The sequence below is a fragment of the Rhinolophus ferrumequinum genome, chromosome 13 (assembly GCF_004115265.2).
Source record: "Rhinolophus ferrumequinum isolate MPI-CBG mRhiFer1 chromosome 13, mRhiFer1_v1.p, whole genome shotgun sequence".
NCBI classification, from domain to species: Eukaryota; Metazoa; Chordata; class Mammalia; order Chiroptera; family Rhinolophidae; genus Rhinolophus; species Rhinolophus ferrumequinum.
Window position 1 is genome coordinate 47,644,065 of NC_046296.1, and position 15,712 is coordinate 47,659,776.

The window sequence follows — 15,712 nt, forward strand, 5'->3', positions numbered from 1 at the left end:
TCATCTTAACTCTGCCACAATATGGATAAAACTCAATAGTGATGTTGTAAGATTTACTTATGTCCATGTATTGAAAGCACTTGTCACTTAGTGAGCACTTCTTAGGTACTTAGTAATAATTAAATCCCCTCTACTGTAAATGAGGCAAATGAAGGTGCTTCAGTATTTTACCCCAAGATCACAGTTAATAGTTAGTGAATGGGAGCCTAAATTCAGGTTTCTGGGACTACATTCCATAAAATCTACACATACAATATTTGTTCTAACTTTTTATTGTGAACAATGTTGATGTTTCATTGAAAAATGGTGCCTTCTATGAAACAGACTATGAGACACATCTAAATAAAAGCTCACTAAATGAATAATCATTGCAATTAAAATAAAAAAAATAGAATCAAGAAAATTAGAAGAAAACTATTTGATTTTTAAAAGTATTTCTTACATTTTGTGATATCAATAACAAAACTAGGTTATTATTACTCAAGTTATTTTGTATAAACCACTTTATAAAATGAACTGGTTATTTCTTGGGTAATTTTTTTCTAATACTGCCTTTATAATATAATGAGCATTAATAATAGCTTACCAATGATGTAATAAGACTTGAATATCTTAGTATTTTAATAGGGCAGAAAAGACATCATTAACATTTTCCTAAATGCTTTGTTTTATGGGGCTTAACAAAAAATCTAATATAAATATAATGCTGTATAATTTACAAACTGCTTCTTACAAGTATATTACAAGAAATTAACCTTAAGTAATATTGGTCAATTAGCTCTATAAAATAAGTTATTATTATTATTTCCTATACTTAGTTGAAGATATATTAAACAATCTATTCAAAGAATTGGAATGGCAGCTTCTCATGAAACTGGGCCTCTGGAAGAGTTGCCCTGTCCATGTACATGACGGTAAAAGTTTCACTCCATAGCCCACGAATGCAGCAAGAAAGATGATTTCTTCTTAGGCTTTTATACATGGGGGAAGTGCCTTCTACAAAATTGAAATGCTTGCCTCTCATGCATGTGGCATCCAAATTTACTCCGTCCTAGTGATTGAGTAATCCGAAACTGAGAAAGGAAACACTGATACTATACTGATGAAAACACGAGGGTGGTAATTAGAAGCTAATGTAGACGGACTTTTTGAAGAAATTTGCACAAACCAGATCAGGGTGGAGAATTGACAATAAAAAGTATAACCTATAAGAAGAACCACAGGATCAAAAAATAAATATAAATATTTTTAAAATGAATGAATTTCTAGAAATGAAAAATTCTGTGAAATTAAAATTATGACAGCTGAATTAAACATTGGATTATACACAGCTGAAGAGATAATTAATGACATGGAAAATAGATCTGAGGAATGAGGCACAGAGACCTGTGAAAATGAGATTTGAAGACATGGAAAATTGAATAAGAGATTCCAAAAGATAACTAATGGGAGCTACAGAATGTATTAGAATTGCTTCAGGAGACAACAATCACAGAGATAATGTTAGATGATTTCAAAGAATTGAAACCTTGTACAAAGTACATACCTGGAAACTTTTAATAGAAGTGCAGAACACCAAAGGAAAAGAATAATCTTAAAAGTAATTGGACAAAAAAAAAAAATACTGCAATAATTAAGATGACAGTGGACTTCTTGCCCATCAAGTACTGTAAGAAAAAAGTACAAAGTATTGAGAGGAAATCATTCTCATCCAAAAATTCTTCACACCCTAAATTATCACCGAGGAGCAACAGCAAAGTTAACCTTTTCAAAAAAAAAAAAAAAACAACCAAAGAAACACTATGATACATTAATTAAGACTGATAATCATCCAGAATAAAGTGAGGTAAAATAGTGGGGAGCAAATACACTGCTAATCCATGGATGATAAATCTAAATTACAATTGACTTTTTTTTTTTTTTTAAATTAGACATTTATTTTGCATGAAATATCTGAACTATCAAAGATACAGCCATTGACAAAAAATACTAAATGTCACTCTTGATTATCATGTGAGCAGCATGGTACTTATTCAAAGCCCTCAGAACAAACCAGAGGCCGGATGATCGAGAAGGAAAAGACCAATCAATTCATCAGAACCTTTCATTGATTTCCTGTCGTTTTCATTTCACTCACATTCTTTGTCTTTTCAAAGGGCTGGAAGATTGCCATACCATAATGCCATAGCCCTGCAACTTTGGTTTTTCACTTTAAATGCCAGCCTCCCATCCAAAAAACGACAAAAGAAAAGGCAGTCAGCATTTGGCTCAAGAATGGAGTGACATTTGTTCAAGAGTAGCTGGTTGCTGACCCAGGTCACTGTTCACAGACTGGCTTTAGTATTCAGTTTCTGGATGTCCTCGGTGTATTCACTTTTCCACCCCATTTTTATTTCAATTCACCAAACCCTTGCACTATGGACATAAACATGGAAAAGATTATAATCTATTTGGCCAGATTCGGGTTCCCAGGAGTCAGAGATCAATGCAAATGATTGTCGGGGATCAGCTCTTTTTGTCAAACCCTCAAAATGGTCATTTCCAATAGATGAGAGAAAATCAAATTAAATGAGGACTGCTGAATTAAATGAGAATGGTGGCTCCTTACACACGCCCTTCCGTATAAGATGCCGGCAAGGACAAAACTGTTTCTCAAGCTTATTAAATAACGAGTCCCTAGAACTAGAAGATGAAGAAGAGCAGTTCATAGTATCAGCATGTTCAGCTTGAACTTGGGTTCCAGATTGGAAAGAACTTACACCAGACCCCACTATCATCAGAAAGCTGTATTCGGCCTTGAACTTACGCTTCGTCTAGAGGCTGCCTCTTCCTTTGGGCTCTGCTGCTGGTGGCTGGCCTCTACTTACTTCTGTCCCTCTTCTCCCTCCCCTTGACCCTGTCATCTCTGAAATCCCTCTCTCTATCCCAGTCACTTTCAGGCCACACCCTGTGTGGCTCTCTTTCCTGCCACCTCTTCTCCCGGCCCCGGTCATGGTCTCTATCCCTTGCCCTCGACTCCCAGTGTCCTTCTCGGGATCGAGATTGCTCCCTCTTTTCCCTTTTTCCCTCTCTATACTGGTCGTTTTTAACAACGGGCAAATTAATGGGTTTTCGAAAAGGCCGGTCCCGCCCTCCAAACCTCAGTTGCCCAGATTCCTTTTTCCCCCCCAGACCCCCGCCAAGTCGCCGAGGGATCCACCCTTTCAGAGTCCTTTCCAGTTCGTAGTCCACAAAAATCTCGTGCTGGTCGATGACCAGGCCGTCTGCGTCTCGGTAAGCCTTGAGCAGGGAACGTTCCTCCTTGTATTCGATGAAGGCGTAGCCTTTAGAAAAGCCCGTGACCAAGTCCCTCACCAGTCGAAGCTGCCGGATGTCCCCATAGCGGGAAAATACTTCCTTTAACTTCTCCTCTTTGGTCTGCAAGTTCAGTCTCGCCACAAACAGGGTGAGAAGGGGGTCTCCCGTGACACCTTTGTTGGGGGTGTATCGAGCCAACATTGCCCTCCAGACGGCGCGATCGTGGGGTTCTTCGTCGGTGCCATCAATGCTGCCAGCTTTGAGGGGGTCATACTCCTTGGCGATGGGCATCCAGTCGTTCATGTTCTCAGCAAAGTTCGGGTTCCCTTTCCCACGAAACCCGGCGCCCGGCTGGAAGCGATGGATCTACAATTGACTTTTAAGATAATATAAATGATGACTAATTGTGAGGATTGAGTAAAATGAGGTAAAAACTTACACACTATGAAAATATCTTGGAGAATGGCAACCGTTGGTGATCAATGTTCCTTGTACATGTGAGGATCATTAAATGCTTTAAACCTCATAAATCAAGTATATTAGCACTGAATAATTAATCAAATAATTAAAATACATCATATACATCATGAACTAATAGAAAAATAAAGGAAACGGAAAAATGAACTAAGAAGAACTCAATAAATCCAAGAATTTAAGGAAAAAGGAAAAAAAATACCTGATACGATGCTTTCAGCATAGTCTGAGATTTTAAAAAACTGTGTTTTATTCTAATATTTTAATAACTGATAAGAAACAATAATTTATTAGTTCCCAAAACATTTGCATTTAAAAATGCAAAATATTAAAGACATTTGTTTTTCAATGTAATGCAGCCTACATTATTGAGAATCTGGGGTAATGCATACAGGGTCATTTTATGAGGGAAATATACATAATGTTTGAATAAGTTATAACTTCTCAATTTGGAAATATTCAGTGTATAAAATGTTAGTTTGGGTAGAGCCTATCACGCTGTACCTCACATATATTTTGATTTTTCCGGCAGAAACTGGCAGTATAGAGAATTATTTTCTGGAAATTAAGGATTATTTTTCTGTTATCACTGTACTTCCTACATAACCTAGTATACTACCTTTTATATAGCAGGGGCTTTAATAATATTGGCTGGAGCCCTGAAACAGCATTTATTGTCTTACTTATGTAAAATAACCATCGTCTGGGTGGTTTGGCTTCTTTTGCTGAATTATGCCTCTAAGAGATGCAGATTGAAGGATGTAGGTATTATAAACAGCTTGAAGATTGACCTGAAAATATTTCACAATTATTAAGAGCAAGGAATTTGTTTGTTTCAGTATATATCAAGTTATAGGAAGCAATTAGTTCACATGAAATCTTTAACCTAGAAGTTGCTTTGCAGACCGTCTGAAATTCCATACTCAAACTTGACTTTTCATTATATTATTAAAGCCTTACGTCGAATTGCTAATGTTGTTCATCTAGACTGAGTAACAGAGTATATTCCAATAACACATTAGTTTAAATTAAATCTACTAATATCACAACAACAGAAGAATGGTTAATTCTAATGTAGCCTAGAAAACAGTCAAAACAGGTGATGGAGTATTTGGTTTGGGTGGAGTAGAAGCTACAGGGTAAAGTGTCCCCTAGGAAATGCAACATGACGGGGATATCAAAGAATGGAATGGGCCTTGAGCTTATTTATGAGATATGTTCACTAACGTTTCTTAAGAAGGACCTAAAGTCAGTTCATAACAAGTATTTCATGCCTACCTTTTAATGTGATTTTCCCATTTAAAATTATTTTATTATCTTTTTATTTAGGACAGCACATATGCATTTAATAATATGTATGGAGAATAATGCATATAAAAATAATGTGTATGAAGGAACTACTATGTTTAGAAGTTGTGTCAAGGGTAGTGGGGTTACAAAAATGAAAGAGATGCAATTCCTATCTTTAAGCCATCTTCCTCTAAGGATACTGCAAATAGTAATTACAAAATATGTGATAGAAACAATGGAAGGTTCTGAGAAAATGCCGATGACTAGAGAGAAATGGAGATTACAGTGCAATAGAGATAAATGCAATAATTTTAAGTAAAATTGGTGGTAGTGCATCATTGGATCACTTGGTGGAGATAAGTAGTGGATGTGAATAGTGGCAAGAAGCAAGTTTGTCGAATTCAAAGGTGGTGTATATATGCATTCCCTGTGTATTATTAACAGAACTAAAGATGACACTAAAGATAATCCCAGGAATAGACCCGAGTTAGACAGGAGAGAGAAGTAAGATGCTAATGTGACTTTGACAGATGGGACAATCCTTGGATGTATGATAACTTAGAACCTTAATAATTGCCATATTTCCATAACAATAACAGATCTAGAAAGCCATAATCCAATTATCTTCCACAGAACACTATATGCATTAAATATAATAGGCCGTGCCTAAAAAATAGGTTCTGTGATCAACTAAGTTTGGGAAACTGTGCAGAAGAGTGGGATTCTTTACTGCAGGGCTTCTCAGAGTCTTTAATTTTGCTCATGTTGAATCTCAAGAAGGATTTGCTGAATATATTACAACACGGAACTTCCCTTTGTAGAATATTTTTAAAATTAATGTTCTGAAGAGCATACTTTGTAAGGCACGTGACTATGTATATGAGACCTGTCTTGGAAATAGTGCTATGCCTAACAATCTTTGATAAATAATACTTTATGCTGAATAAGGAAATTTAGATGACCAATTTCAATTCATCATTGTAATTTACAGTTGTCTGAAAGCAATTGGAAAGTTTGAATGGCATAATATATTTTTGCAGATGTATAATAGATGATTGTGAAGAAATGTTTCACTATATTGAGTTCACAGTAAGCGGATAATGATTTAGAACTCAAAATCAAATGTACTGCAAAGTAATAAAAATTCTGAAGTGTGAAGATTATATGAAAATGCCAGGCACAGGCAGCTTAGCACAAGCAAGTTTCATTGTCAGTTATACTCAATTAACTGAGAAAAAGGTATAGTGAATAGAGCACTGGACTTATATCCAGAAGGCCTGGGTTTCTTGCCCAGGTCTACCATTAATTTCTCGTGTGTTTTTGCACAAATGAATTAATCTAGCTCAGAATGCATGTAGTTCTTAGAGATAATATAGTCTAACAATCTGATTGATCTGAATCCACTGAATACATGTTGAGTAAAGGGGACTATTCAGACATTTTAAGTTAAATATTTATTTTCAGAATTATACATCCTTAAGTGGGGTAAAGATTTAAAAGATTCTTCTAGGATAAATTAACTAATAGTACTCATCAATCTGCAGGTAGGCTAGCTCAGTGTTTTATCAGAATTCATTACATCTGGCGAGCTTTTAAAAACATCAATGCCTATGGTAAAAATAATACTCATTAACTCACAGTCTCTATGGAATGAACCCAGACATAAGTATTTTAAAAAACTCATCAGGTTATTCTAAATTTGAGAACTCATCAGGTTATTCACATGAGTTATCATTATCAGTGATGATTCTTATTTAGAAAAAAAGTAGCACTGGCTGACCACAGGTAGAAATGAAATGTCAATTAGTATTTTCTAAAGTAAAACAAACTCCTTATAAAACATGTATCTATGATGGTGGTGGTGTTGGTCATAGTGTTTGTGTGCACGTGTGTGTGTGTGTGTATTTATACACATAGAGGCATCTAACATTTTTTTGAACTGCGATGGTAGGCAGGAGGGAATAATGTGTGTAGAGGTAGTGATGTTTCAGCTGACCTCCACTACTTTAATAAGGGAAATTCTAATTCTATATATTCCTTGACCTAATGTCTACCTTTTTATATTAATATAGCTTCTCTAATCTCTGCTTTTTAATTCACATTGTGTAGACCATTTATATTTCACATGATTATCAATATGTTTGTGTTTAAGGCTACCATCTCCCTATTCTTTTTTTATTATTATTTTAAATTATCCCATATATTTGTTCTTTTCCATCTTTACTGACCTGGATTAATAATGCATTAGTATGTCCAGCTGAATAACCTGATCTTACAAGATTATAAAGCTAAAAATTCTCTTAAATATATATGGTTACACACTTTCATTTTATATACAAAAATGTTAAATCTCAGAAAATAAAAATAGCATTGTCAAGGTCACAGTGCTGGTGAGTCATTAAGCTAGAACATAAGGCTCCAGGTTTCTGGAAATTGTTTTTTTAAATAAAACTAAACAATCGCTGTCAAAGTTTTTGGAAGATATAAATGCCCAAAATTACTGTTATTCCTTCCCTTTCTCCATCCCTTTCTTTTTTATTGTCTGGGAGATTAAGTTTTAATTTTGTATAGTATTAACCTTGTCAAATTCCTTTTCCATCAGTTATTTTATTTGGCATTTTAAACAACTCTATGAGGTAGAATATATACTTTTATCATATTAGAACACTAAGTCCTTATCATGAATACTGGTCTTTTCCATGACTGTCCATAATTTATTTTAATAATCCTACTATGTTTAGGGAAATATCCATGATTACATGTCTTGTCTTCTTGACATATATTGGAACTCAGATTACCAGGCTCCCTTGCTGCTAGGCCCTTCCAATAAAATGCACACTAAGAGACTTCTATTTGAAGTGAGATGCATAGGAAGGGAACTGTGCAGAACCTTCATTTTACTGGCATTTGTGGAGGCAGAGACATTCATCTTTGAGGGTCAACAAGGATGCATGGTCTAGTTTCTTACTCAGGAATAGCAGTGGCCCTAGAGGGAACAATCATCTAATTAGATCTCTCCTGCAGCTTAATTCTGTTTCTTCACCTGTCCCCAAATTTGGTGAGCTACCTAATAAACTTTAATAAACCCCTTTCAACTTAAACCAGTCAGAGTGGCTTCAATTGTTTGCAACTAACAGTACAGGATTAAGGACTTGCCTATGGTGGCACAGTGGCAGAGTTGGAATGAAAAACAAAATTATGGGAATAAGAGTGCTTGTAAGGGTGAGGAAGGCAACATTTTATAAACTGTACTAGCATTCAATCACTCATCTATTATATCAGTGTCTAGTAATTCATAACAATATTTTTATATTTGTGTTTTATTTATGAGTCTTTGGGGCATATAATAATTTCATATTTTTAAGTAGTGAAATTTTGTTTTATATTTTTTTCATAAATCTTAATATTATTAAATCATTGTCAGAAAGTCATCTGGCTCCTGGGGGCCACGTTTGAATAGTTTGATAACTTTTGCAATTGCTTTAATGGTTATTAACATTTCTGGGTTTTAATTCTTTTCCAATCAAATTGTTTTCAATTTGCATTCCATGAATCTATTTTGTCTTCAGTAGAATTACATATGACTCTCTTTTTGTTCAGAAAAGCTTAGACTACTTGTTAGCTAAAAAATAGGAATGTATTGCTCTATCTTTTTGACTGTTTAATCATATTTATCGTTTTGTTATATGTCATACTGAATATTTCACAACTAAAATGTCAAACAATAGGAAAATGATTAAAAATATTAGCAACTTCAGATTGTAGATTATTATACAGCCATGAAAAGCAATCATTGTAAGCATACATGAAGAATGGGGAAATGATCATAATAAGTATTAAAAATAAATATGGTATTGTGGTTGTAATGAAAATTGAAAATGTAGGTACAAAAATGCAATCCCAGTTATTCTGTATTTTTACAACTATGTCTATATTATCTATTATCTCTATACTATTTCTATCTATAACATCCAGTTTCAAGTTTTTACAATGGAAAACATGCACGCGCGTGCACACACACACACACACACACACATGCATACACACACAATATCCGACTTTTAATGTAAGAATTTGAAGCATTTCGCCTGGAATGTAGGATGATAAAGTGCTATGCAAAAAGTTTTCACTTTTATATAGAATTATCTAACTACAGTTCAATTAAGAAATCTACAAGATTCTTGGGGAATTGTGTATAGCCTGTGCTGAGAATTTTTACAAAGAAGTATTGAATAAAGGAATTATGAGATTATACTGATGCTGAAATTTTCAAAATGGCAATTTCAGTGTCTTTCCCTCCCAGAATATAGGAGAAAACAGCCGATGTTTTGGTAGCAACAGCTCCAAAATCACCTGAAAGAACCTTTTCTTTTTCTTAATGGGGAAGTAAAAAGGAACGCCATTATTTAGCAGAATAGCACTTGCTCTAGTCTTTGCGATGTTCTCTACAAAATAAATCTATTTTAGATCCGTCAGTTCTGCTGTGTTACAGTGGTTAAAGGCTGGGTTTTGGTGTCAGTCTGATTTAACTTTGAGTCATAGAAGCCCATTCAACTGCTCTCTCCTGAGCAAGTTACTAACAATTTCAGTTTCAATGTGCTTTTCTACAGAATGGGACTAGTATTAATTTCTGCTTTATAGGATTATGTTGCATATTAAGGAATACATTGCATGGAGAGCACCTAGCAAAGAGCCTGATCTCTCATATTTTCTCAGTAAGTACTGTCACTAGCACCATCAGCACCATGGCACCACCGCACTTCCATTACCAATCACCACCATTACCTCTATCACCGCTGAGGCATCGCTCCTCCTATGACTGCTGTGTTTGCAGCAAGGAACACACTTTTGTTGGCTTCACTGTCATCTATTTAAGCTAATTTGAATTCCCGATGCATCAATGCGTCTAGCCAGGGCTTAAAAACAGAATCTGTATTTTGGATTTGGAAAAGTACAACTAATTTATTAATATTCTCATGTTAGAATGAATCATACAATGTTTTACCTGCAATTTGTTACCTGTAATTTCTCTATAGTGTACAGTCAGAATGGCCATGAAATATAATAGGAAAAAATACATAGTGCAGCAGAGCATAATTCACATTCATCATATACTTCTTATATAGGAGAAACACCGATTTCCCCATATCTTTAAATGAAAATGGAAAAACTAAAGTGCAGTATTTTTGTTTGTGTATGACTAGCATCATTGGGGATTATATTTTAGAAATATCATAGAATTTCAGATATTGAAGGGATCTGAAAGATTATCCTGGTTTAAACATTGATTTTAGAGATAAGGAAACTGAGACTTAGAATATTAAATAAAAAGCATACTGCATAGAATAGAAGCTGCATTGAAGGACTGAAATGTTTTAAGTTTCATAAATGCAAATAGAATATGTTAGTTAAATAAGTGAATTGGGGGAGACTATTAAGAGAAACTGGTATGTGAAGAAAGAAAAGACTAGAGAGCTTGTATGTGCTAGCAACCCCAGAAATAAGAAAAGCCAAGAACACATTTAGAATTCAAGTAAATGGAGCAGAGGGCTAGTACTGAAGCACACAGGCAACTCTCCTGGTTGCTGTGGTTACAGGGCTTTCTTCTCTATTTAGCTAAATATACAAATAATAATAGCAAAAACAACTACATGCAAATGAAGTAATTAGCCATAGACATTCTGGGGAGATTTTGAAATAGATTTGTGATACCTCTAAGGAAAAACTGCTATTGCAAGAGGATACATTAGTATCTTTTGGTAAGAAAGGAAGATTTTTCTGAGCCCAGGAGATTCAGAATCTCTTGAGTTCTGCCAAACTTCGTATTTATCTCAGGTTTGTGCAAATAAACTCAATGTGTTGTCTATCTATTTGACCTGATGCCCGTGATATGTGGAAGGAATCCTGAGGTGGCCAAGAGACTTTAGTTTCTGGCAATTGTAGCTGCTTGATGCCTTCTCTGCTCTCCCTATACCTTGCTTCCATCTAGAAGAACACACATGCTAGGGAGAAGTCACCTGAGAAGAAGGAAGTTATTTTTTTTTCCCAGTAGTATAGCATTTTTCCAAACAAAGTCATCATAAAATACATATTGAGTAGGTTCTAATTGCTAGCAACAATTTTGGCGCTGGGGATGCACAGTGAACAAATGAGACAAAATGGTCTGCCCTCATGATGTTTACACTCTAGTGATGGAGAGAGAAAAAAACAAAATAAGTAGGTTGTACTATTCCTTCCCCTCCCCACTTTCATATCAAAGAGGCAAACGAAGTGAGTCGAGAAAGGGATTTAAAAAATGGGAGTCTTGTATAGAAATTGTAGAGAGGGTGACAGGGAAAACATACTTGAGAAGGCAACGTTTGAATAAAAATTTGAGAAAAAGAGAGAATTAGGCGTTTCAATATCGGGAGTTGTGGATCACCAGGAGATTAGAACAATAGGAACAAACGTTCTAAGATGGGATCATGTCTGGTGTGTTTCAGAAACAGCAAGGAGTATAGTGTAGCTAGAGCAAGCAGCATGAGTGAAAGGAAAGTGGTGGGAATTACAGTGATAAAAGAAGGAAGGAGGGTGGAGTGCAAGTCCTAGATCCTGTTCAGCGTTTTATGGTCTTGGCTCTTTAACTGATGAAAGGGAAGCCTTGGAGAGATTTGAGAAGAGGAGTGATATGAACTCTTATTTGTTTAAAAAGTATGTCCCAGGTTGCTGTAGAGAAGCGACAATAAAAGGAAGAGGGTAGAAAGCATTTAGGAGGCTAGCCAATAAGTTAGGCATTCGGCAGTGACACCTGACACCACTGGTAGCAGTTGACATCAGATAAGTAGGTGGATTTTGAATATATTTTGAATGTGATGCCTTTAGAATTTGTTGGAAGACTAGATGTGAAGTGTAAGAAAAAGATAGACATCAATGTTGACTCCATTTTTTTCGGCCTCATTAATGAGATGAGATGTTTCATGCTTCTGAAGCTCAGAACTTCACGTGGTCTAGACCTGATCTTTTAAATGAAGATGCTTATCATTTTGTATAGTAGAGAACCTTGTTCAAATGTTAGCGTTTAATCTATAAATACACTGGTTTAGAATGTGCTAGGCACTTTGCTAATTAGTAATCAGACGTAAGGAGCACACGATTTGCCATTAAGAAGCTGATGTTGTTTAAAAATTACAACCCCTGGGTAAAACCAAAGAACAAAATCACACTCTTATAAAGACAACCAATCCTGATACTTCCAGTGCTTGAACACATTAGAAATGTAGAAATGAGTAGATAGTACATGCAAATCAGCGGCTGGATATATGTTTCTCTATGTGTCCATGGAATGGATTGGTGAAGAGAAAATGAGGACATTATTTTCTCATTTATATTAAACTCAATAGGAAGAAATGATGTAAGCTAAAGAAAAAGTAAATATTACAAAGGTTATCAAGGAAAAAACTTTTCATGTAGATCTTAATTCTATGTAGAAATATTGATTCTGGGAATAATATATAATGACATTTTTATAGATTAGGGGAATTGTGACATTTTACAAATTGCAAACATAAATTTGTCTTTCAGTAAAAAGTTCTTTTGAGACTTTATGTAAAATCCTTCCTGTCTCTTCCTCCTCCTCATTACTTAATGTTTCACACCTCAGTACTCGTAACCATATTATCACCATCTATGTGTATTTTTATTTATTTATTTGTCATTATTTCTTTTGGTGAAAATGAACCTGAAATGATTTGGCTGACTTCATTAACCATCTCAGAGCCAATAGTAAGACCAAATGTGTCACTTTAGCTCTTATCCTTCTTAACAATTTAAAGCTGTGCACTTACAAAAGACTGTGTAGTTCAATTCATTGTTTTTGTTTTTTTAATTTTCTAAATGGAAACTTTGGCTTATCAGTTAACTCTGAAAATATACATCTCTGCTCATTAGAAATGACTCTATTAATTCTCACGTGGCACTTTATACAGTATTTGAGAAGTGACAAAAATTATTGTGGCATGAATATAAATCCAAAGTGGGAAGAGCACATTGTAATAATTGTACACCTTGCTGCTGAGGGAAAATATCTTTCCAAATCAATTTTTAATGTTTTCCATAATGAATATGAAAACATTTTATATTTGAAAATTTTATACAAGTATAAAATAAATTTATTTTCAGAGTAAAAATATAGCAATTTAATTGTATACAGATTGAAATGTGGAAGTCCCTACCAGTGACATTCCCCACCCCATGTAATTTCTATTGACAGTTTTGTTACACTACAATATGTATCACAATACTGTTTTATTTTCTACCTAAGCATATGGTTACCTTTGGAGGTTTGTACTTCAGTGTAGATAAACCTCAAAACTGACATGTTCACTCAATATTCCGTTCCATAGTATGGTAGTATGGATGAGGTCTATGAGGTCGCTCAATTAAGTTCGCGAACTCATCCGAGAAAAAATGCTACATACCTCGTTGCTGAATATCACTATGGTCACCTTTGAAGTACTCCCCTTGGGTAGATACGCACCAACGTCAGTGCCTAGTACACCCTTCAAAGCAATTTTGGAACTCTTTTTCTGGAATGGCCATCAGAACTGTTGTTGTATTACCCTTGATGTCCTGAATGTCATCAAAATTCCTTCCATTCAGTATTTTCTTCATCTTCAAGGAAAGAAAGAAGTCATTGGGGGCCAAATCAGGTGAGTAGGGAGGGTGTTCTAATATAGTTATTATTTGACTGGCTGAAAACTCCCTCACATACAGTGCTGTGTGAGCTGGTGCATTGTCGTGATGCAAGAGCCATGAATTGTTGGTGAAAAGCTCAGGTCGTCTAACTTTTTCATGCAGACTTTTTAGCACTTCCAAATAGTAAACTTGATTAACTCTTTGTACAGTTGATACAAATTCATAATGATTAATCCCTCAGATATCAAGAAAGGTTAGCAACATCATTGCAATAAGTTCGCAAACTTAATTGTCAGACCTTGTATTATTATTTATTTATTTGATTTGCTTTTTAGAATTTTTCTTTATTATTATTTTTACTTACTATTTTATTGAAATATACATAGCATAATATTTATCATTTTAACCATTCATAAGTGTACAATTTCGTGTCATTAACTACATTCACCTTATTGTACAACTATAACCATTATCTATACCTACAACTATTTATCTATATCTATATCTATGTATATTCATTTTATATTGACAATATTTGTGATTTTAACAATTTAGTAAACATTATAAGAGTGCAACAGTAGAGAAACAATTAAATAAATTAAGCCTCAACTAGATTTATCTACTCATACTGATTTAACAATAAAGGGGAAAAAAAACTGTTTTTAAGTTCCTAAAACCCCCACATAAGATATTGTTTTTGCAATTGTGAAGAAGTCACCCAGAAAATTGTAAATGCTACTGAAAAAGCAACATCAGCTTATTTTAAATTGCTGAGCTAAGAGATTTTATAGCTAATTCGAGAAACAGGTGTTCTTTATGATATCACTACTCCCTCTAGTAACTACATGACCATTCCAAAATGAAATATATTAGTAAACTAAATAATTCCAATAATGATGATATAATGACCAATTAAAGGGAATTCATTTTGCTAGTATTCTTGTGACAATATGAGTAACTTCAGCAATTATTTTCATTGTAAAATGTTGATGAATTTCATGTAGTAATGCCTTCACATTGCCTTAGAATATGTAAAATGCAATAGTACATAAAATGTTACATCAATTTCATTCTATTAATTGTTTCCATAAACCCTTATATAGCATGTTATTGCAAAACCCTTTTTACTGCACCTCTTTTATGCCGAGTATATTTTAGATAGTCACTGCTGATTCATTGCAATGTATCTGTCTAATTTAGTTTCAAGGTGATGTCACATTGGGACTTACCTTAGGTAAATGGAACACGTAAAGAATAACTGGTGAAATGCTCCCGTCATAAATTCAATGTCTCAAAATCTTTTCACCCTCATTCCTTTCAATTATAAGAAAACATCTCTGAAATACATTTTATAAATATTTTCATTTTTAGTATTTGTATTTTTAAAGTAAAATGTGTGCAAGTAACTATTGCTCAACTTTTATTGTTAGTTTTCTCCTTGAGCTTTTCTGTCTCATAACTATTTGCTACTCTTCTCTCTCCAACATTTTTTCTTTCTTAGCCTCCAATTCATGAGGAACTTAGAATTCTTTTTCTCCCTCTTTACATATGTGTATATTTTTATACCCAAATCTCTTAACAAAGAAGCCTGATCAAAAGAGGCATTTACCTTAATTCTTCAATCTCTTCATGTGTCATATAATTTGGTGGCTGAACTGTCTGTGTTTTTTCTACAGAAAAATTTTAAATGGTCGCGTGTTATTTTATTACAAGTATATCATAATAAAATTTACCAAATTCCTACTGAGGGATGTTTAGTAGTTTTAAATTTTGCAAAATTTAAAATAATGCTAAAATAAACCCTTGTAAATATAGCTCTTATTTTTATCTTTATGGAAAATTCCAGAAGTACATTTGAGGATCAAAACTGTCTTTTAAAAGCACTTCTCAGAAGAGTTGTAGAAATGCATAATTACACACAAACACACACACAAACACACGTACACACACACGCAAACATCCATCATCATGGTAGGAG

General features: G+C 34.3%; 1 protein-coding gene across 1 annotated transcript; it reads right to left on the reverse strand.

Moving 5' to 3' along the window:
* Nucleotides 1–2,104: 2,104 nt before the first annotated feature.
* On the reverse strand, nucleotides 2,105–3,656 carry LOC117032648 (U11/U12 small nuclear ribonucleoprotein 35 kDa protein). The gene has a single exon (XM_033124184.1). The coding sequence runs from the start codon at nucleotides 3,598–3,600 to the stop codon at nucleotides 2,860–2,862; it is 741 nt and encodes a 246-aa protein (XP_032980075.1). The 5' UTR covers nucleotides 3,601–3,656; the 3' UTR covers nucleotides 2,105–2,859.
* Between the last annotated feature and the right edge of the window lie 12,056 nt (nucleotides 3,657–15,712).

Coding starts and splice junctions, on each gene's coding strand:
- LOC117032648 (XM_033124184.1), bottom strand. CDS start 3,600: ATGAACGACTGGATGCCCATCGCCAAGGAGTATGACCCCCTCAAAGCT.